At 42.9% G+C, this 20943-nt stretch overlaps 2 protein-coding genes across 2 annotated transcripts in view; one reads left to right on the forward strand and one right to left on the reverse strand.

The window, feature by feature from the left end:
- Positions 1-12898, reverse strand: part of LOC115471749 (ATP-dependent DNA helicase PIF1-like) — a 233774-nt gene extending 220876 nt beyond the window's left edge. Inside the window, exons 1-3 of the mRNA XM_030205562.1 lie at positions 12757-12898; positions 12101-12204; positions 9214-9346 (exon numbers count right to left, since the gene is read on the reverse strand). Coding sequence (XP_030061422.1) covers positions 9214-9346; positions 12101-12204; positions 12757-12898 — 379 coding nt within the window. The remainder of the gene's footprint in view (positions 1-9213; positions 9347-12100; positions 12205-12756) is intronic.
- Positions 12899-15550: 2652 nt separating this feature from the next.
- LOC115471750 overlaps positions 15551-20943 on the forward strand; it is a 48767-nt gene continuing 43374 nt past the window's right edge. Inside the window, exon 1 of the mRNA XM_030205563.1 lies at positions 15551-15565. Within this exon, the coding sequence (XP_030061423.1) occupies positions 15551-15565 (15 nt within the window). The remainder of the gene's footprint in view (positions 15566-20943) is intronic.

The following is a 20943-nucleotide window of genomic DNA, read 5'->3' on the forward strand; positions in this document are numbered from 1 at the left end:
CCAAGGACGGAGGTTTTGGCCTCTGAAAGCTAAATGTATTAGTCCAATAAAATGGTATTTTACTTTCTATATTTGTTTTATTTCTATTTGTTAATTTGTAAAGTGGTGATTGGTACTTGTTAGTTTTTTTCAAATTTACATCTGCTGTCTTTATATTTTGCACAGTACTAGGGGACAGTTTCTGTTTCTGTGGTGTTGCATTGTATGCAGAGTCTGGCATTGGGGGTTCAGTTTAATTTTTGTCTAAATAGAAAGTTTATGATTACTTATTCTATAGTGGATTAGGGTGTATCTGTGTTTGTGAAAAAGACATGGCTTTCAGTTGGCATTGACTGTGCAGGATCTACGATCTGTACTATTCTGTCTGGTTTCGTTTTACAATAGGTGAATTGATGTTCTAGTGCTCACTGTAGTGTTTAAGATGCTTTCCTTTTCTTTGTGTGACTCGTAGAAATGACTGCTTATGGTATGGTAGAATTGCTCTATAGGTCCTGAGTGTTTTGTATTCTCGGCATGCCTAGTACTGGATTTGGGGGGGGGGGGTGTTAAAAAATGACCGGCCCCGGGTGTCAACTACCCTAGGTACGCCACTGCTAGGGAGATTAGGAAAAGAAACTGCTCAGGTCTACTCCCTCCACACTCCCAACTCTGGGGAGTTCTAGCACATTCTGGACTAGGTCTTTGGCTTCAGGGTTAATGAGAGCACAGAGCATTAGCACTGAGGATGTTTGACCAATGCCACTGCAGGTTACTTTTCCTCTTTTAGTTGGGGAAGGGAAGCTACAAAGAAAACAGACCTCTGCTAGATATAATGCAGAGGTCAGACACCACCTGCTGGCCCATCAAGGGAAATACACTGAAGGGGAGAAAAGCATCATAGGGAAGCATTACAAATCATTAAGTACGAAAGTCCCCAGTTTCGCCACAGATAGATTCGGATTTAAAAAAAAAAAAAAATTACTGTTTGGCTTTTTTAAAATCTTATTTTAATGCATTATAGTTGTTCTTAATTTGTAAACCCCACTGGACCCTAATTCAGGGGATATAACAGTTAATAAGAATCCTAGTGATACTGATGTCTCTAAAGCACAGGTAAGTAGGTCCCAGTTTAGCTTTTGTATTAGGCATCTTCAAAATATAGTGCCCTAGGCAATCTCAGTGATAACCCTTTAGTTGAGAGGCAAGGATCACGGTTCCCTCTGAAACCCAACACAAAATGCTCAAGTCTGCAAACAGGCGGTCAGTGAGTAGTTAAAAAAAAAACAAACAAAAGCCTCCATGCTACAGACTAAATACAATCTCCCCAGATCAAGCTCCTGTGCTAACCAGAGTAAATGAAAATACCTTCTGTAGTGTTCAAATTATCTTATAGTGAACAGAAAAAAAACAAAACAAACTATACTGGGTCCGTTGAGTGGAATGGATCGGGTGGATGTGAAGCGACTGTTCACGCTATCCAAAAATACTAGGACTAGAGGGCATGAGTTGAAGCTACAGTGTGGTAAATTTAAAACGAATCGGAGAAAATTTTTCTTCACCCAACGTGTAATTAGACTCTGGAATTCGTTGCCGGAGAACGTGGTACGGGCGGTTAGCTTGACGGAGTTTAAAAAGGGGTTAGATAGATTCCTAAAGGACAAGTCCATAGACCGCTATTAAATGGACTTGGAAAAATTCCGCATTTTTAGGTATAACTTGTCTGGAATGTTTTTACGTTAGGGGAGCGTGCCAGGTGCCCTTGACCTGGATTGGCCACTGTCGGTGACAGGATGCTGGGCTAGATGGACCTTTGGTCTTTCCCAGTATGGCACTACTTATGTACTTATATACTGCCTTCAATTAACGATCCAAACTATGATTTAAAAACCAAAATAACCAGATAATTGACTACTCGGTGACTTTTACAGTCAGCCAAAAGTAGTAGTTAAGAATTTCTATCGTGAAAACAGTTAAGGTGGTGGGGATTCATAATAGGAGATCCTACTACTACTTATCATTTCTATAGCTCAGTAATAACCCAGCAGCTGTGTGTTATGTTTTTACGTTTTTGAAGGGCCTAGTTCCGATTTATATGTGTTCTATGATTAATGTGTTGGCCTCACAATATGATACCCTTAATAATTTAAGATTATCCTTATCTTATAAAGGATTATGTTTGAAGAGAAATTTTAAAGCTTTATTTTCTTACTAGTAAAAAAGGCCCATTTCTGGAACGAATGAAACAGGCGCTAGCAAGGTTTTCCTGGGAGTGTGTATGTTTGAGAGAGAGAGCCAGAGTGAATGTGCGGGTGTGTGACAGAGTGAGACTGTCTGTGTGACAGTGTGTGTGTGTGTGAGAATGAGAGTGTGTGGAAGGGCCCCCTCCCCTGTTCCTAATGCCCCTCACCCCGTTCCCTCCCCTCCTTTTCCTCCTCCTTCCCACACTTTGGGTTCCTTAAGGCTTTCAAAAGTCTATGTACCCCCGTGGCCCTAACGCCCAGTATCCGGATACCCCACCGCTTTCCTCCTCACCCCTCCCCCAAGATGTAACAGTTTCACGTCCTTCATTTTTTTTTTTAAAGTGTCCTTTCTACCCTGTGTCCAAATGCCCGGCATTCAGATTGTGTTCCTCTCGTAAATTTTCATTTCTTTCATTCATTAAGAACTTGCCCCCCCCCCCCCCCCCAACACTTTCGGTTCCTTCAGTCTTTTAAAAATCTGCTATGTACCCTGTGTGCTAATGGCCAGCATTGAGATTGTTTTCCTGTCCCAAATCTGCATGTCTTTCAGTCATTCACAACTCCCCCCCTTCTCCAGTTTAACACTTTCGTTTCCTTCAGTCTTTTGTCTTAAGTAGAGGAGTGTGGTAGCCCTGTTAGTCCACTCTTAAGGTTATCAATAGAAATCAAACAAAATAAAACATGGAAAAGAAAATAAGATGATACCTTTTTTTATTGGACATAACTTAATACATTTCTTGATTAGCTTTCGAAGGTTGCCCTTCTTCGTCAGATCGGAAATAAGCAAATGTGCTAGCTGACAGTGTATATAAGTGAAAACATTCAAGCATTACTATGACAGTCTGACAGAGTGGGAGGATGGGGGTGGGTAGGAGGTATGCATGGGGACATGAAAGCATATCATTGATATTCTAACAGGATGGGTGTGAATAGGTGAGGGGTGGGGTGATCAACAGAGACATACAGCTTTATGGTTTATAATGGGCTAGGAACCCCTGATCCTTGTTAAGTCCTTTCTGTTGGGTGTTAAAATATTCAATCATTCTGACTTCAAAGGTCTTACGTTCTTGTATGGTTTTAAAGTTACCTTTCAGGATTCTCACTGTGAAGTCACTGGTACAGTGTCCTGGTCCTGTAAAATGTTGACCAACAGGTGTGGGAACCCTACTGGCACCAGCATTGTTCATGTGATGTCTATGTAAATTGAATCTCGTCTTAAACATCTGGCCTGTTTCTCCAATATAGCATCCTTTGTTACATTTTTTACACTGAATGATATATACCACATTGGAAGATGAGCAAGTGAAAGATCCCTTTATGTTGAATATCTTTCCTTTGTGGATGACTTTGGGGTCCTGTGAAATATTTTGGCATAGTTTGCAACTGGATAAATTACAGGGAAGTGTGCCCTTCTGTTCCTTTTCAGTCTGTGATGGAAGTTTACTTCTGATTAGCTTGTGTTTTAAGTTGGGTGGCTGTCGGAAGGCCAGTACTGGTGGGGATGGGAATATCTCTTTCAGTAATTCATCCTCCTGGAGTATAGGTTGTAGATCTCTTATGATTTTCCTCAGTTTTTCCAGCTCTGGATTGTATGTCACTACAAGGGGGATTCTGTCTGTAGATTTTTTCTCCTTGTACTGTAGCAGATTCTCCCTGGGTGTTTTGAGGGAGGAGGCAATATTCTTGGAGATTATTTTGGGGTTGTAGCCTTTCTGTTTGAAGGATGCAGTCAGGCTTTTAAGGTGTCTGTCTCTGTCCCCTGGGTCAGAGCAGATACGGTGGTATCTTGTGTCTTGGCTGTAAATGATGGATCTTTTTGTATGTGAAGGATGGAAGCTGGAGTTGTGGAGATAGCTGCATCTGTCTGTGGGTTTCTTGTATATAGATGTTTGTATACAGCCATCACTGATTGAGACCGTGGTGTCCAAAAAATTGACTTTTTCTGGGGAGTAGTCAATTTTGAATCTGATTGTAGGATGATATGTATTGAAGGCAGAATAAAATTGTTTCAGAGTTTCTTCACCCTCCGTCCAAATCATAAAAATGTCATCTATGTACCGGTAGTATTTTAGAGGTTTGGTCTGGTGTGTATTCAGAAATGTCTCTTCCACCTCAGCCATAAAAAGGTTGGCATATTGGGGTGCTGTCCTGGTGCCCATTGCAGTGCCCATTATTTGTAGATAGATATCATTGTTAAAGTGGAAGTAGTTGTGAGTTAAAATGAATTTGATTAATTTTGTAATAGTTTCTGGTGAGTATTGATGGTCCAGTGTGGATTTTTTTAGGAGTCTTCCACATGCAGCTATGCCATCCGCATGTGGAATGTTGCTGTATAGTGATTCTACATCCATCGTGACCAGAAGGGTGTTAGGTGGTAGCTGCTTGATATTTTTCAATTTATTCAGAAAGTCTGTGATGTCTTGTATGAAGCTGTTAGTTTTGTGTACGAGAGGTTTCAGAATTCCCTCTATGAATCCAGATATTTCTTCCGTGAGTGTGCCAATACCTGATATGATTGGTCTGCCAGGGTTTCCCGGTTTGTGGATCTTGGGTAGCATGTAGAATGAGCCCACAGCAGGTTGGTTTGGTATGAGTTTCTTCAGGTGAGGTTGCGCTTGTGTAGGAAATGTTTTGATAAGGTCTTTCAGCTGTTTTGTGTAATCCTGTGTGGGGTCCTCAGTTAGTTTCCTGTAGTATTTATTGTCTGAGAGCTGTCTGTGCCCCTCTTCAATGTATTTTTGTATGTCCATAATTACCACTGCGCCTCCTTTGTCTGCGGGTTTGATGATAATGGTTCGTTAGTTTGTAGGGTTCTTATGGCCGCTCTTTTTGGTGGGGTAAGATTGTACAGGATTCTCTTTTGTTTGTTGGAAAGTTGGGATTTCACCCTATGTCTGAAACTTTCTATGTAATTATCCAGCTTGTAGTTTTGTCCCTCCTGTGGGGTGAAATAAGTGTTCTTTTGTTTAAGACTGTATTTCGGTCTGTTTGGTGTCCCTTTATTATAGAAATGTGTTTTAAGGCGCATTTTTCTAAAGAATTCTTCTAGGTCTGAGTATAGTTGGAGTTCATCTAGTTTCCTGGATGGGCAGAATGAGAGCCCTTTGGATAGCACAGATACCTCATGCTGTGATAATTGATGGTTCGAGAGGTTTATTATCCCCATTTGGTTTGCATCTGTAAAGGTGTGATCAGTATTCCCTGGTTTGTTTGGGCTCTGATTTTCACATGCCTCAGATGTGTAGCCAAGTGTCTCCAAGGTGTCTGGGGATGTTGGTTCTGCAGAGCTGTAGCTATTCAAGGATAAGCAGTTTCTCTCTCTTTGATTTTGAAGAAGAGAATATAGCTTTATTTCCTTTTTGCGGATAGCAATGCATTGTTTTTCTCCTTGGATGTTATGTAGGTCCTCTAAGTTGGTTCACAAGGTGTGGATGTAATTCCTCCATGTTCCTCATGATTACATCCCTTTGGGTTTGTATTATTCTTTTTTTCTTGTAGAGTTGATGTATAATCATATCAGGTATTGCCACACTCACGGAAGAAATATCTGGATTCATAGAGGTAATTCTGAAACCTCTCGTACACAAAACTAACAGCTTCATACAAGACATCACAGACTTTCTGAATAAATTGAAAAATATCAAGCAGCTACCACCTAACACCCTTCTGGTCACGATGGATGTAGAATCACTATACAGCAACATTCCACATGCGGATGGCATAGCTGCATGTGGAAGACTCCTAAAAAAATCCACACTGGACCATCAATACTCACCAGAAACTATTACAAAATTAATCAAATTCATTTTAACTCACAACTACTTCCACTTTAACAATGATATCTATCTACAAATAATGGGCACTGCAATGGGCACCAGGACAGCACCCCAATATGCCAACCTTTTTATGGCTGAGCTGGAAGAGACATTTCTGAATACACACCAGACCAAACCTCTAAAATACTACCGGTACATCGATGACATTTTTATGATTTGGACGGAGGGTGAAGAAACTCTGAAACAATTTTATTCTGCCTTCAATACATATCATCCTACAATCAGATTCAAAATTGACTACTCCCCAGAAAAAGTCAATTTTTTGGACACCACGGTCTCAATCAGTGATGGCTGTATACAAACATCTATATACATGAAACCCACAGACAGATGCAGCTACCTCCACAACTCCAGCTTCCATCCTTCACAAACAAAAAGATCCATCATTTACAGCCAAGCCACAAGATACCACCATATCTGCTCTGACCCAGGGGACAGAGACAGACACCTTAAAAGCCTGACTGCATCCTTCAAACAGAAAGGCTACAACCCCAAAATAATCTCCAAGAATATTGCCTCCTCCCTCAAAACACCCAGGGAGAATCTGCTACAGTACAAGGAGAAAAAATCTACAGATAGAATCCCCCTTGTAGTGACATACAGAGCTGGAAAAACTGAGGAAAATCATAAGAGATCTACAACCTATACTCCAGGAGGATGAATTACTGAAAGAGATATTCCCATCCCCACCAGTACTGGCCTTCCGACAGCCACCCAACTTAAAACACAAGCTAATCAGAAGTAAACTTCCATCACAGACTGAAAAGGAACAGAAGGGCACACTTCCCTGTAATTTATCCAGTTGCAAACTATGCCAAAATATTTCACAGGACCCCAAAGTCATCCACAAAGGAAAGATATTCAACATAAAGGGATCTTTCACTTGCTCATCTTCCAATGTGGTATATATCATTCAGTGTAAAAAATGTAACAAAGGATGCTATATTGGAGAAACAGGCCAGATGTTTAAGACGAGATTCAATTTACATAGACATCACATGAACAATGCTGGTGCCAGTAGGGTTCCCACACCTGTTGGTCAACATTTTACAGGACCAGGACACTGTACCAGTGACTTCACAGTGAGAATCCTGAAAGGTAACTTTAAAACCATACAAGAACGTAAGACCTTTGAAGTCAGAATGATTGAATATTTTAACACCCAACAGAAAGGACTTAACAAGGATCAGGGGTTCCTAGCCCATTATAAACCATAAAGCTGTATGTCTCTGTTGATCACCCCACCCCTCACCTATTCACACCCATCCTGTTAGAATATCAATGATATGCTTCATGTCCCCATGCATACCTCCTACCCACCCCCATCCTCCCACTCTGTCAGACTGTCATAGTAATGCTTGAATGTTTTCACTTATATACACTGTCAGCTAGCACATTTGCTTATTTCCGATCTGACGAAGAAGGGCAACCTTCGAAAGCTAATCAAGAAATGTATTAAGTTATGTCCAATAAAAAAAAGGTATCATCTTATTTTCTTTTCCATGTTTTATTTTGTTTGATGATTTCTATTGATAACCTTCAGTCTTTTAAAACTCTCCTATCTACCCTGTGTCCTAATGGCCAGCATTCAGATTGTTTTCCTTTCCCAAATGTTCATGTCTTTCAGTCGTTCAGAACTCCCCCCTCCCCCCATTTAACACTTTCAGTTCCTTCAGTCTTTAAAAAAAACTCTCCTATCAACCCTGTGTCTTAATGGCCAGCACTCAGATTGTTTTGCTTTGCCAAATTGTCTGTCACTGATGTCACTGAGGTCAGTGTGTGCCTGCCAAGCAGACCACTTCCGGCAGGCACGGTCCCAAGCACATCCTGTTGGAGGTGAGAATTATTATATAGGATCAGGCAACAAAAATTTTGAATTCTTTATCAACTTCTGTAATTTCCCTATCTCAATATGTGCCTTTCCATAAATCTCTCAAGGCAACCTTATTTAGAAAATATGTGCTTTCAAGATTGGTTATTCATTATTGTTTTTTAGGCAGACAGTACCGCTGAATATCCCCTGAGACCGCCCAAAAAGTAAGCGGGTTGTGGCAGCAATGTGGGCGGCACTTGGGAGGAGTCCCAGGTTATCCAGGTGCTGGCAATACTCAGTTTCAGCACCCACATAACTAAGCGGCTTCATATAGAGCAACTCAAGAGCTGTCTGAAAGAAGGCCGTTATGCTATGAGAGTGCCAGCTCTGAATATCACAGCCAGCAAACTTTTTTTTTTTTTTAAAGAAAAACAAAAAGCGCCCCGAGCCACTTCCTATGTCTCCTCTTTTCCTCCCCCAATCTCTCCCCCAACCGTGAAAGTAAGCCCCCAGGCTTACCTACATCCCTGGTGGTCCAGCGGAGTTGCTGGGGGCAGGACTGCAGCTCCCTGGCTCCTACCCCTTGTGGCGCCTCTGTAAAATGGCTGCTGCGCTCTCTCATGGTACTTTATGTAGTACTGCGAGCTACCGTGAAAGGTTGCGGCATCAATTTTAGAGGTGCCACAAGAGGCATGAGTGAGGGGGCTTCGCTCTTGCCCCCAATGACCCGCGGGTGCCTTTTAATGCTGATCATATATCATTAAGGTCTGGATATCTTGATACGAGCAGAACATCTGCATCCTGTTTTCCTAATGCTCATCTTTTCTCAAAGTCATTTATCATCTTAATTAAGCAATGAAGGGAGTCTTTTATTAAGGTGCACCAGTGTTTTTAGCTTGTGCTAAAAATCAGCTACTGCCAAATGCTGAGATGCCCATTATATTCCTATGGGCGTGTCAACATTTAGCACCAGCTAAAAATGCAACCGCACCTCAGTAAAAAGACCCCCTAACTAGACAATGTTTTGTCTATGAAAAGAGGAGCTTTGTTAATTGTATTTTGAACAGAATCAGACAAGGGGAGACTCTGTCCAGACTCTGTTCCTTGCCTTGGCAAATACATTGAACTCAACAGCATGATTAGAGGTAATTCCTCATTGTTTTAGATCGATTGTACTACCATTTAACAAAATTCTTTTCTGAATGAAAAATGTAGTCTTTCCTCCTGCCTGTACAATGACAGGAACTGAACATTAAAGAAGTCAATGCTTTTTGCCCTGATTACTCACTGAGATGATGCTCCAAGCACGGGTTCCGATATCAGAACCCCAGACACCAGCTCTTACCAGCACTGCCAGTAAAAAAGACATTCTTTCCATCCAGCACAGCACTCAGGACAAGGGACTGCTCTGCAGAGAGCTTTGCACGTGGGGGCATTGACAACACAGTAGGCTTCTTCAAGGGTTTCACAACACCGGTCTAAAAGAAAAGAAGGACAAAATACATAAAACGTCCAAAGACAAGAACAAGGAAACTTGCTGTACACCTCGTTGCACTTGCTTCAAGTTTTCCCGGAGTCAGCACCCTCCTGATAATGCACATCAAACATTAAAAGTTTCCTTCCTATTCAGTGCCAAGATATGTTATTACAATATGATCTAACCAGCAAACAGAATAAAAATATGTAATCCCTATGGTCTCCCTTTATTAGTTTGTTGGACTCTTCATGTATTTCCCTAACATTTACATGGATGTGTTGTAGTACAGATATTTTTAGACTGTGATAGTCAGTTGATCCAGTAAAAAAAAAAAAAAAAAAATCTAGAGATGTAATAGAGAAACTTTCAGACTCATATGGGTTGTGCTATATATATATATATATCTATATTTGATGTAACTCACCATCATATCTCAAGAAGGGTCTCTAAAAGGACATCTTCTAGAAAAAACAATCATTTTAAAAAACACCTATGGAGAATATAAAGTAATATAGAGGATGTGGGAAAAACAAAATTTTATTTATTAGGATTTAACATCTTTTTGAAGGAATTCACTCAAGGTGGTGTACAGTAAGAATAGAGCAAACATGAGAAATAGGCAATTACAACAGTAAAAATATTAAAAAAAAAAATAAAAAGCATGGCATAGTATACTTCTTACAATGTGAACACAACATGTAATAGAACATTTTAATTGATAGTGAAGGGTACAAACAAAGATGGAACGTATAGATAAGAGAATAAGAAGAGTTAGGAAGTAAGGTAACTAATTTAAAGGAAGTTGCACATGAGGTCAGAGAGATGGTTAAATATTATCTCGGATAGGGTAGGAGTTGCAGTATGTGCAGCCCATGTCATTCCTTGTGTGTGTGAGTGAGACTAACAAGTTATTTACTTCTTCCATTAAAGACCTGGTTGAAGAGCCAAGCTTTCACCTGCTTCCTGAACTAGAGATAGTCTTCTGTGAAGTGGAGTCTTACAGGCAGTGCATTCCAGAGTATGGGGGCTACTCCAGAGAAGGCTCACTTGCGGGTATCACAAGACCAACCCTCATCAATTATAGAATTAAGGACCAAAAATCAGAAATTGTCTTGTAGCCTGGCATCAGTCCTTCCCTTCCTTATCCCCCTATCCATCCTTGTAGCCTGGCATTGGCCTTTCCCTTCCCTATCCCACCATCCAGCCCTTCCCTACTTTACTCCCACTATCCATTCCCATAACCCAGCATCAGTCCTTCTCTTCCCCACCATCCATCTGATAACTAGGCATCTGCCCCACCCCTCCCTGCACACAGCCTAGCATTAGCCCTGTGGCAATTTCCTTAAAGGCTGTGCACGCCAACTGCAGCCTAAGACAGAATCGATTGGAGGATCAGGAGAAACTGGGTGGGCCTGAGCCAAGATTGGGTGGGCCTGGGCCCACCTGTAGCTACGCCCCTGTTTTATAGCAAGTTATTTTGTATTTTCCTTGGCATTTTGCTTCAGAACTATTTATATATATATATATATTTCTTTACTTAATAAATAATATATATATTCCATCTGTGGCATTGTTCCTTTTTCCAGCAACTATCTAGTCATTGGGATAAAGAGGTACACTTCCCCTAGACACGAGTCCAGAATAATTGCTATTTAGTAGTGTTCTGACAGCTAAGTACCTCTGAATACATACATATTGGCGGTCCAGCCCTTTTCTTACAAGGTACTCACTCTTACATTTAAAGCTCTTTATAATGGCAAACCAACTTTGGAATGCTCTACCTAAACCTATCCGATTAATTAACGACTACTTGCCCTTTAGAAAAATGCTGAAAGCTCATTTCTTCAAGCAAGCCTACTCTAATGTCCCAACCTAATCTTACCAACCTCTACTCCCAATTCTGTTCTGACTAGGATACCGACCTCATCATTAGTTTTACTTACCCCACCTCCCCATTCCCCCTCTACCCATCCCATCCTTCTCTTCTCCATCTCTCCTTTATTATATCCCTCCTTACCCCTTTTCTCCCAACTTATACTATCCTATCCACCCTCTCTTATCCTAATCATACATTATCAAGCTCAATTTTATAATGTTTCATTAGTTTTGACATTTCTATTATAAGACTTTTATTTCGAATTACTATGTAAGCCACATTGAAGCTGCATTGTGTGGGAAAGCGCGGGGCACAAATGTAATAAATATAAAAAATCTCACATCTCACCTTTAATTTTAGTCCGCTATTTACGTTCCATAAATGATCATCAACTTTTCTCCCATCTCCACCCAAGCTAGATGGAAAACAAGAAATTCTGCTTTCTTTTCCCTGGTCCCTTCGCTTTGGAATACTTTACCTGTGCTCTCTTATCCTTTGTTTCGTACAGCCCTTGATCCACCTTTTCACCTTAGCATTTTCAATTTGACAGCAGAACGCCATGAGAGATTGACTAAAAGACAGCAGTTCCTCCCCTTCTCCTTATTTTTTCCCCATCCCTGTTTATTTTTTAATTATCTTTCCCCTTTCCTCCTTCTCTATCCTTTAGATTCCCAAATGATTGTTTTGTGCAACTTTCCTTTCATTTTCTGATTGTATTGTTAGTTTGTAAACCACTCTGATTTTTGCTCAAACTCTCGGAACGTATCAAACGTGACTTCAAGGCTATGGGAGAAAGCGTGAAGCAGACACGTGCACAGGTGGTGTTCTCATTGATCCTCTCGACTGAGGGCAAATGCCAAGGAAGAGACGCTCGCATACTGGAATCGAACATGTGGCTGCACAGATGGTGTCATTAACAGCATTTTGGCTTCCTTGACCATGGGATGCTTTTCCGAGGGCTGTTGAACGGAGATGGTGTCCATCTATCAAAGAAGGGAAGAAGTGTCTTCAGCAGCAGACAGGCTAAACTACCAAAAAGGGTTTCAAACTAGAATCGTTGGGCAGGGTGATCAAAGCCCTCAGGTAAGTAACAAGCCATCAGGTAAGTGAAGCATTAAATACCTTTATACAAACTGGCAAAGGGGGCAATGTCTGGAAAGCAGTATATACTAATACCCGAAGTATGGGAAATAAGATATTAGATTTTGAGGCTGCGATAGAAAAGGCTGATTTGTATTTAGTGGTGATCACAGAGACATGGTTCACAGAACACAATGACTGGAATATAATTATACTGGGCTATAAACTGTTCAGAAAAGACAGGGTAAAAAGATCGGGAGGGGAAATGGCATTATATGTTAAATATAATATTAAAACCACAAAATTGCAGGACACACAGGTTAAGAAAGAGGCACTGTGGGTCAATTAAGAGGGTATGGCAAATGTGTTTACATTGGTGTAATATACTGACCTCCTTCACAGACAGAAGAAATTGACAGAGATTTAAATTCAAGACATTCAAACTGTGAAAGTACTATTAACAGGCGATTTCAATATGTCAGATGTCGATTGGGGTATCCTTACTGCAGGGTCTTTTAGAAGCAGGGAGATCCTGTATCTGTAAAGCGGGAAACTATTCCAGAAGTAGAAAATGGATCCTACGCAGGATGGGGCCATACTGGACTAAGCCTCAGGTCTATAATGTAAGCATTGTTTAGAATCTAACCACTCCAAGAAAAATTGCACTGGCTACCAATCAAAGAACGAATCACTTTCAAAATCTGCACGACTGTTCATAAAATTATTTACGGCGAGGCACCGGGATACATGACAGACCTTATCGACCTGCCAACCAGAAACACCACAAAATCTGCACGATCATACAAAACCTCCACTACCCATGCAGCAAAGGACTCAAATACAAATCCACCTACGCATCCAGTTTCTCCTACCTAAGCGCACAACTATGGAACGCATTGCCAAAAGGAGTAAAAACTAGGCTCGACCACCTAAATTTTCGGTAAGCACTAAAGACAGACCTGTTGAGAAGAGCATACCCCCCCACGGACCCAACATAAAAATACCTGGACACTTGCGACACAATGTAACCAAAGACCGTAACAGACATTACCTGACTCTTCTTCCCCTTTTCCCTCCCTATGTTCCCCCCAATTGTACCTACCATACATGTACCTCATTCTACCACAATATCACTTTGTATTCATTCATACCATGTATTTGTTCAGACCGGAATCGGCTAACGCTGTTAATGGTTATATGTAAGCCACATTGAGCTTGCAAAAAGGTGGGAAAATGTGGGATACAAATGTAACAAATAATAGGGAGAGCGACTAAAAAAAACTGACTAAAGAATATGCACTACATGTAAACTACCTGGATTTCAGCAAAGCGTTTGATATGGTTCTTCACAGAAGACTCATGAATAAGCTGAGAGGGTTGAACTTAGGACCCAAAGTAGTGATACTTGTGACCTAGCTTTGGCCAGTATCGGAAACAGGATACTGGGCTAATTGGTCTGACCCAGTATGGCTACTCTTATGTTCTAACTGAATTGGAAACTGGTTGACAGGTGACAGAGGGTGGTGGTAAACAAAATCTGCTCAAAGTAAAGCAAGGTGAGTAGTGGTGTGCCTCAGGGTTTGGTACTAGGGCCGACTCTGTTTAATATATTTGTGAAAAACATTGCTGAAGGAAAGATCTCCAAAAATTAGAATGGTCAAAGGTTTGGCATTTAAAATTTAACAAGCTCTAAGAAAACAGCAGGGCAAGCAATACACAAAATCCTAAATGGGGATACAAAGAGGCAGATCGCAAAAGGAAAAGTCCTTTCACAAGCACAAAGTTGATTAGGATGTTTGACATACCACTTTTCACAGCAAATCAAACCACTGTACAAAACTAAATGGAATAGTTAAGGAATTCCAAATTCACAACAAGAGAGAAAAGTGTAGAACTAAAATGAGACCAACACTGGCTGTTTGCCCATGCAAGGGCTGTGTGTGTGTGTGTGTGTGTGGGGGGGGGGGGGGTAAAAGTAACTTAAAATACGAGTCATTTATTTATTCATGTTTTACCAATATGTATCTGTCTGTCCTGGGATCAGCAGTATGAAATGTTATTACTATTTAGGGGTCTACCAGGTACTTATGACGAGGATTGTCCACCATTAGAAGCAGGATAGTGTGCTAAATGGACCACTGGTCTAATCCAGTCTGGCTATTCTTATGTTCTGGTGGTGAGGGCACCAGTCTTGGCTGGTTCAAACCCCACTGCTGCTCCTAGTGATCTAGGACAAGTCACTTAATCCCCCTCCATTGCCTCAGGTAAAAAATTAAATCGTCAGCGTTCCAGTGATAGAGAAATACCCAGTGTATCTGAATCAGGGGCGTAGCTACGGATGGACCTGGATGGGCCCAGGCCCACCCAATCGCAACTGAGGCCCACCCAATTTGTCCTGCTCCTCCAATCCGGTGCTGGTCTTCTAGGTGCCAGTTAGGCTGCAGTGAGAGTGCTGCACAGCCTTTCAGTTCTGCCATGTCAGTGGCTTAGCTAGGGGGGATTGAAAAAATGGTGCCTATGCGCATTCATCGCCAGTTTAGTTACTGCAGCGTATGCGGTGCCGCCTATGCGCATGCACCGCTGTCTTCCCGCTTGCACACGGTGCCACTTCCAAATGCTGGCTGGATCGGATTCGTGCCTTCCTTTGCTGCAGATGGTTGGTGGCGTCGTCTACTTGCCGCTTGTCAGCCCACTCAGCCGCCTGATGTCTGCGCACTCCCAGTCGCCTGTCTCCCATCCCCTCACTGTGCTGCCTGCACTGCTTGAAGCCTAGAGAAGGAGCAGAACATCGTCCAGAAAGCTCAGCCGTAGCCATTGTAGTAGTAAAGTAGCTTACCACACAAGGCCGCTGCAGCTGAGATGAGCTCTCTTGACGACGTTCTGCTCCTTCTCTTGGCTTCAAGCAGTGCAGGCACCGGCAGGCTGCACTCGCCGCTGCAGCCCAGCTGTTCGGCGGCAGCAGCGCTTGACCTTGGTTGGTTGTGCAAAGCTGACTCCTGTGACCTGTTCTTCTTTCTTGTTTATTTTATTTTAGTTACATTTGTACCCCGTGCTTTCCCACTCATGGCAGGCTCAATGCGGCTTACATATACAGGTACTTATTTGTACCTGGGGCAATGGAGGGTTAAGTTACTTGCCCAGAGTCACAAGGAGCTGCCTGTGCCTGAAGTGGGAATCGAACTCAGTTCCTCAGGACCAGAGTCCACCACCCTAACCACTAGACCACTCCTCCACTGCTGGGCTGGCGCCATGGCTGTAGCAGAGGTAAGGTAAGGGACCGTTCCCACGGTACATGTTGTGTGTGCTCTGGCTCGCTGACTTTGTGGGCTGCTGGGTTCTACCTCCGCGGCACTTGCAAGAGCTATCACCTGGGACCCGTCCCCAACACAGGACAGGACAAGGAGGTTGAAGAAAACAGAAGATGGGGTTGTTCTGTTGCAGGAATTGAGATAGGAATTTGTGATACTTCAGGAGTCAGACAGCACACACCAGTATGAGAGAGAAATCTTCTTTATTTGCCAGCAAACAAAGCAGGACATCAGTTCTAGCTCTCTTCTCCTCTCTCTCAGCTCTCTGTGTCTTTGTCTCAGCTCTCTGTGTCTTTGTCTCAGCTGCTTCTCTTCTTATGCTGTCTTCTCCTTCTTCTGTCTGTTCCTTCTGTCCTTCTCTTTCTTCTGAGCTCCTTCTGACGTAAACTGCTTCTGCTCCCACTTAAATAGGGTCCTAAGCCCTCCTCCTAGCCTAGCCCCCTTTACTCCCAATTGGTTAAGAAACTGATTGGCTACCTTGCCTCAACCAATCATTACTTTTGAAATATCAGTTACATAGGTTCCAGACATCCTAAACTGACCTGTGACCTGGGGCCCCTCAAGCCAGACATTTGGTCTCCAGTCTCTTACATGTTATTATGATTGATTTCTCATATTCCTAGTACTAACTGCTAACTAAACTCTGGCATTCATTAAAGAGGTCAAAAGCCAATCTTAATTAATAGCATACATATCAGGTTATTACTTCCAAGACCATTCCTGCATTTTACCTATAATTAATCAAGGAGAAGAGAGCTGACTAGTTCTGACCTTTTTCACCTCTCAGCTCCATACACAGAACTAGCTAAGACCACAGAAAACTCAAAACACATGTTGGGCTCTTCACAGCAGACAAAGAGTAATACAGAATTTAGAAAGACATTCTACACAGAATTATTAATTTACACAGAATACAACATTTTCTAAAGTAAGCATTCTTATAAGACATGTCTAAACATCAGGAATATCTAGAATTATTTAGAATCTAACTATTTCCTTATAACAAAATCTACATATCAAGAACTTCTGAAATAGTATTTCAGCCTTTTAAACTTCAGCATGTCTGGCTTTGTTCATTCATAATAGTTTACAGCTGTGCCAGCTAGCATTGGCAATTCACAAGGGACAGAGTTTCATTTCTCACTGACCTTTCCTAACCTTAGCTCGGCCAAGCTAGACTCTAATTAACTCCAGCCTGCATTCCTTCACTACTTGCAGAACTGAAGAGAATTCAAACTTCAAGCTTTTAATATCATTTCTTATGTATATAATTTCTCAGAGTTAACACTTTCTTTGCCCATGGCTGCCTCATTCCCCCCTTTGAGACTAAAATCAGCTTATGCAGAGATAAGTCTCACAACTCAAACTCTGGAGATTATAGTGATCCTAACTAGGAATAGACTTATGAATCACCATTACCCTACTTGTTAAGGTCCGACGGCATACTGCCGAAGCACATGAGGCCAGGAAACAAAACAAAAACCCTGCTAAAACTAAGACTATTAGGGAAATGAACAAGGGACGTATCCAGGAGGTCAATGACCACCACCAGGAGGTAAGATCTAACCCTCCTCGGTAATCCTCCACATTAAGGCTAGCCAACTGTAGGACTTTATCCATGGCATGCCTAACTACATGCGTCCTATTTATGACAATAGTACAGCACTCTGAAGAATTTAACACTGTGCAGAGACCACCCTGGGCTGCAAAGAGATAATCAAGACCCATACGGTTATACCGAGAAACTATACTTAATTCATTAATTTGATCCTGCAATGCATTGACTACCACGTTCAGCTCATGAACTAAAACATGGAGTAGGGATTGAAGTCTCCGGGTAGCCATACCTAGTTCAGTAATACCCGCTACCGGGCCCCCAATTGGAATCCAGGCCGTGGCAGAAAGGGCTACAAGTCTCTTTTTAGTCAGAGGATAAGTAGAATTAATATACTGGAGGGCTAATTCAATCGCCTCATCCTCTGTGGCAACGGAGGAGGGTAAGGACAAAGCCTCTCGCTTAGAGCGGTGCGGGGATAGCGGCTTAAGAGGAATAACTTTAGGAAAATAATTCAAGGTTACCAATACACAAAAATCATATGTGGGGGGAAGAATCATGTGGAGGACATTATCACAGAGCCAGTAATGACCAAGGAGAGGGTGAGGAAAGTTCCCAATAAATGTTGGCTCAGGCTGGACAGGGTACTTAGGGTGCCCATAATGCGAGCCCCTATCCCAGGGGGAACGAAGACGAAATGGAGACTTTGCACACCATAGGCGCCAATCCCCAATTGTGACAGGCTGCTCATTTGTTAGTAACTCTTCATACCCCGGGGACTTATGAAGTAGAAAATAAGCTTGGACACTATAGTCTTCTCAGTGGTACGCTTAGGAGCCAGATAATCACCTGGGTCATAATCTACAGGTATGGTAGCAGGGCACATAGGAGTACCTGGAGAAACTACCCACACAGATTCTCCTTTTTCTGGGAGAACATTAGTATAATTACAGGGAATGGGAAGAACAGTTGAGATGCTTCTTGTTAAACAAAACACTCCAGAAGCTGGATAGGGGGACGTAAAAACTGGCCTTAGAGAAGAGTCAGAGGGGGAAGTAGCATTATAAAAGGACCACCAAGTATAATCCTGGCTCCAAGGGCCTGAACTCGAAAAGTAGGGAGGTATAAGAGCTGGGAGTTGCACAGGGACAGGAACAGCTGGGACATCTGTGGTATAAGGAGAAAATCGGGAACACACAATACAAGGGGAAGTAATCTTTGCTTGGCTAATTAGTTCCTGGACTGAGTGTAACCAAAGGTTGGAGCGAGTTGGGGTATTAGGAACAAGGAGGCAAGGAGTAGAAAACAACAAAAGCATCCAAACTACTAACATTTTCTTTCTTCTTAATCTAAAACAAATACAGCAAACTAATTAAGCAATAATATTTCACAGTCTGTGCTAATCACAGATTACTCTCATATAATGTTCTCAGTCTTTGAGTTCTTATACCAGTTGGGATAGACCCTCAACTGACAAGGATCAAGCTTTCAAATTCCAAAAAAGCCAGAATCTGGACAGAAAGAGTCTCAGTATGAAGCCGAAGTTCAGCCGCTCCTGCAGTATGCAGTTGACCCTTCTTTTCAGCTAGTAGATTCTTTGGTTCGGGTCAAGCGCAACTTCAATGGCTCCGCTGGATCACTTTCTGCTCTCCACTGTCTAGGCTCCGTCTGATCCGTGCTGGGCTCAGTCTGATCAGCAGACTTAATTCGAGACCAATGGACCCATGGAGTAATCCCTGCGACCTTCACAGCTGTAGGGGTAGAAAGCAAAACAGTAAAAGGTCCTTTCCATCGGGGCCCCAAAGGCTGAAGCCTCCAGTCTTTCACCCAAAACTCTATCCCCTGGCAGGAAGGAATGTACCTGAGCCTGGAAGGGGACAGGGTTTATTTCTCTCACATAAGACTGAAGCTCAGAAATTATCTTTCCCAAGAGGGCTACCTGCTCCTGCACCTGGGTAGACCCTAAATCCCTATGTCTCCCTTAATTCCCTGTAAAATGGCTGGGGGCTTCCCATACACAATTTCAAAGGGAGAGAGGGCTGTTCCTTTAGTTGGGGTACATCGGAGGCGGAAGAGGGCTAGTGGCAGTGCCTGTGGCCATTTCAGTTGGGTTTCCTGACAAATCTTTGCTAGGCTATTTTTCAAGGTTCTGTTTGCTCGCTCAACCTGCCCTGAACTCTGGGGACGATAGGCACAATGCAATTTCCAGGTAATGCGCAATGCGCGGGACAGGGCCTGAAGTGTAGCTTCAACAAAGGCGGGACCATTATCTGAACCTATGGCAAGGGGCAGTCCATACCTGGGGATGACATCCCTAAGGAGAGCTCGAGCTACTTCTGTGGCTTTCTCAGTGACTGTAGGATATGCTTCCACCCACCCAGAAAAGGTACAGACCATGACTAAGAGGTATCGGAACCTACCGCTCTTGGGCATTTCTGTGAAGTCTATAACTAGGGACTCAAAGGGTGTTAGACCTCTAGACTGAACTCCTGGTGGAATACGGGGTCCCTGACGAGCATTATTCTGGGCACAGAGAGTACATCGGGCAGAGGCAGTGGCAACCAGACTATCCAATCCTTCCAGCACCACTACTCGACTGAGTAGACGGGCTAGTGCTGTTTTCCCTAAGTGTGATAGGTCATGAGCTTGAGACACTACAGGCCAAGCTAGGTGGCGTGGCACCAGAACTCTGGTATCAGGGAGATGTAACCAGCCATCAGGTCTCCTTACTGCACCTTCTTCTTGAGCCCATTTCTCTTCCACTTGGGTATACATAGGTGTCCATTCTTGCAATCGAATTTGGAACAGGGGAGTCACAGTACTTGCTGGGGGTCCTCGAGCAGCTTCCTTGGCCACCCGATCAGCATGGCGATTCCCTCGGGCCACTGGAGTATCTATTCTTTGGTGTCCCCTACAGTGAATGACAGCTACCTTCTTAGGGGCCCACACAGCCTCTAGCAGCTGAAGTATTTCAGGTCCATACTTAACAGGTTGGCCTGCAGCATTTATGAGTCCCTTTTCCTTATACAAAGCTCCATGAGCATGTAGAGTTGTGAAGGCATACTTGGAATCAGTATAAATGTTAGTCACCAGTCCTGCTGCTAGCTCCAGAGCTCGTATGAGGGCCACAAGTTCTGCTTTCTGAGCTGAAGTTCCTTGGGGCAGGGCTCTTGCTTCTATCACCTTGTCCTCTGTCACCACAGCATAGCCTGCCAGTCGCTTGGAGTTCTCCACATAACTGCTTCCATCTGTGAAATAAATTACATCTGGGTCCCTCCATGGAACATCTTTAAGATCTGGTCGACTAGAGTACACTTCATCCATGGTTTGGATACAGTCATGATCCGGTGGTCCCTCAGATGCTGGCAAAAGGGTGGCAGGATTAAATGTAGCCACTGTTTCCAGGTGTATCCGTGGATTCTCACACAAGCTAGCTTGGTACTTAACCATGCGGTTATTTGTAAACCAGTGGTTGCCCTTATACTCCATGAGGGTGAGAACTGCATGGGGGACTTTAACAACCAGTTCTTGCCCCAAGGTCAACTTATCAGCTTCCTGGACCAGTAAGGCTGTTGCTGCAATGGCCCTCATACAGGCTGGCCATCCTTTAGCCACTCCATCCAGCTGTTTAGACAGGTATGCAACAGGCCTCTGCCAGGATCCCATCATCTGGGTCAGCACACCCAGAGCAACCCCCTGTCGCTCATGGACATACAGTGAGAAAGGTTTCTCCACATCAGGAAGGCCTAACGCAGGGGCTTGGAGTAGGGCTTCTTTAT

This window comes from Microcaecilia unicolor, chromosome 6, assembly GCF_901765095.1.
Source record: "Microcaecilia unicolor chromosome 6, aMicUni1.1, whole genome shotgun sequence".
Taxonomy (NCBI): Eukaryota; Metazoa; Chordata; class Amphibia; order Gymnophiona; family Siphonopidae; genus Microcaecilia; species Microcaecilia unicolor.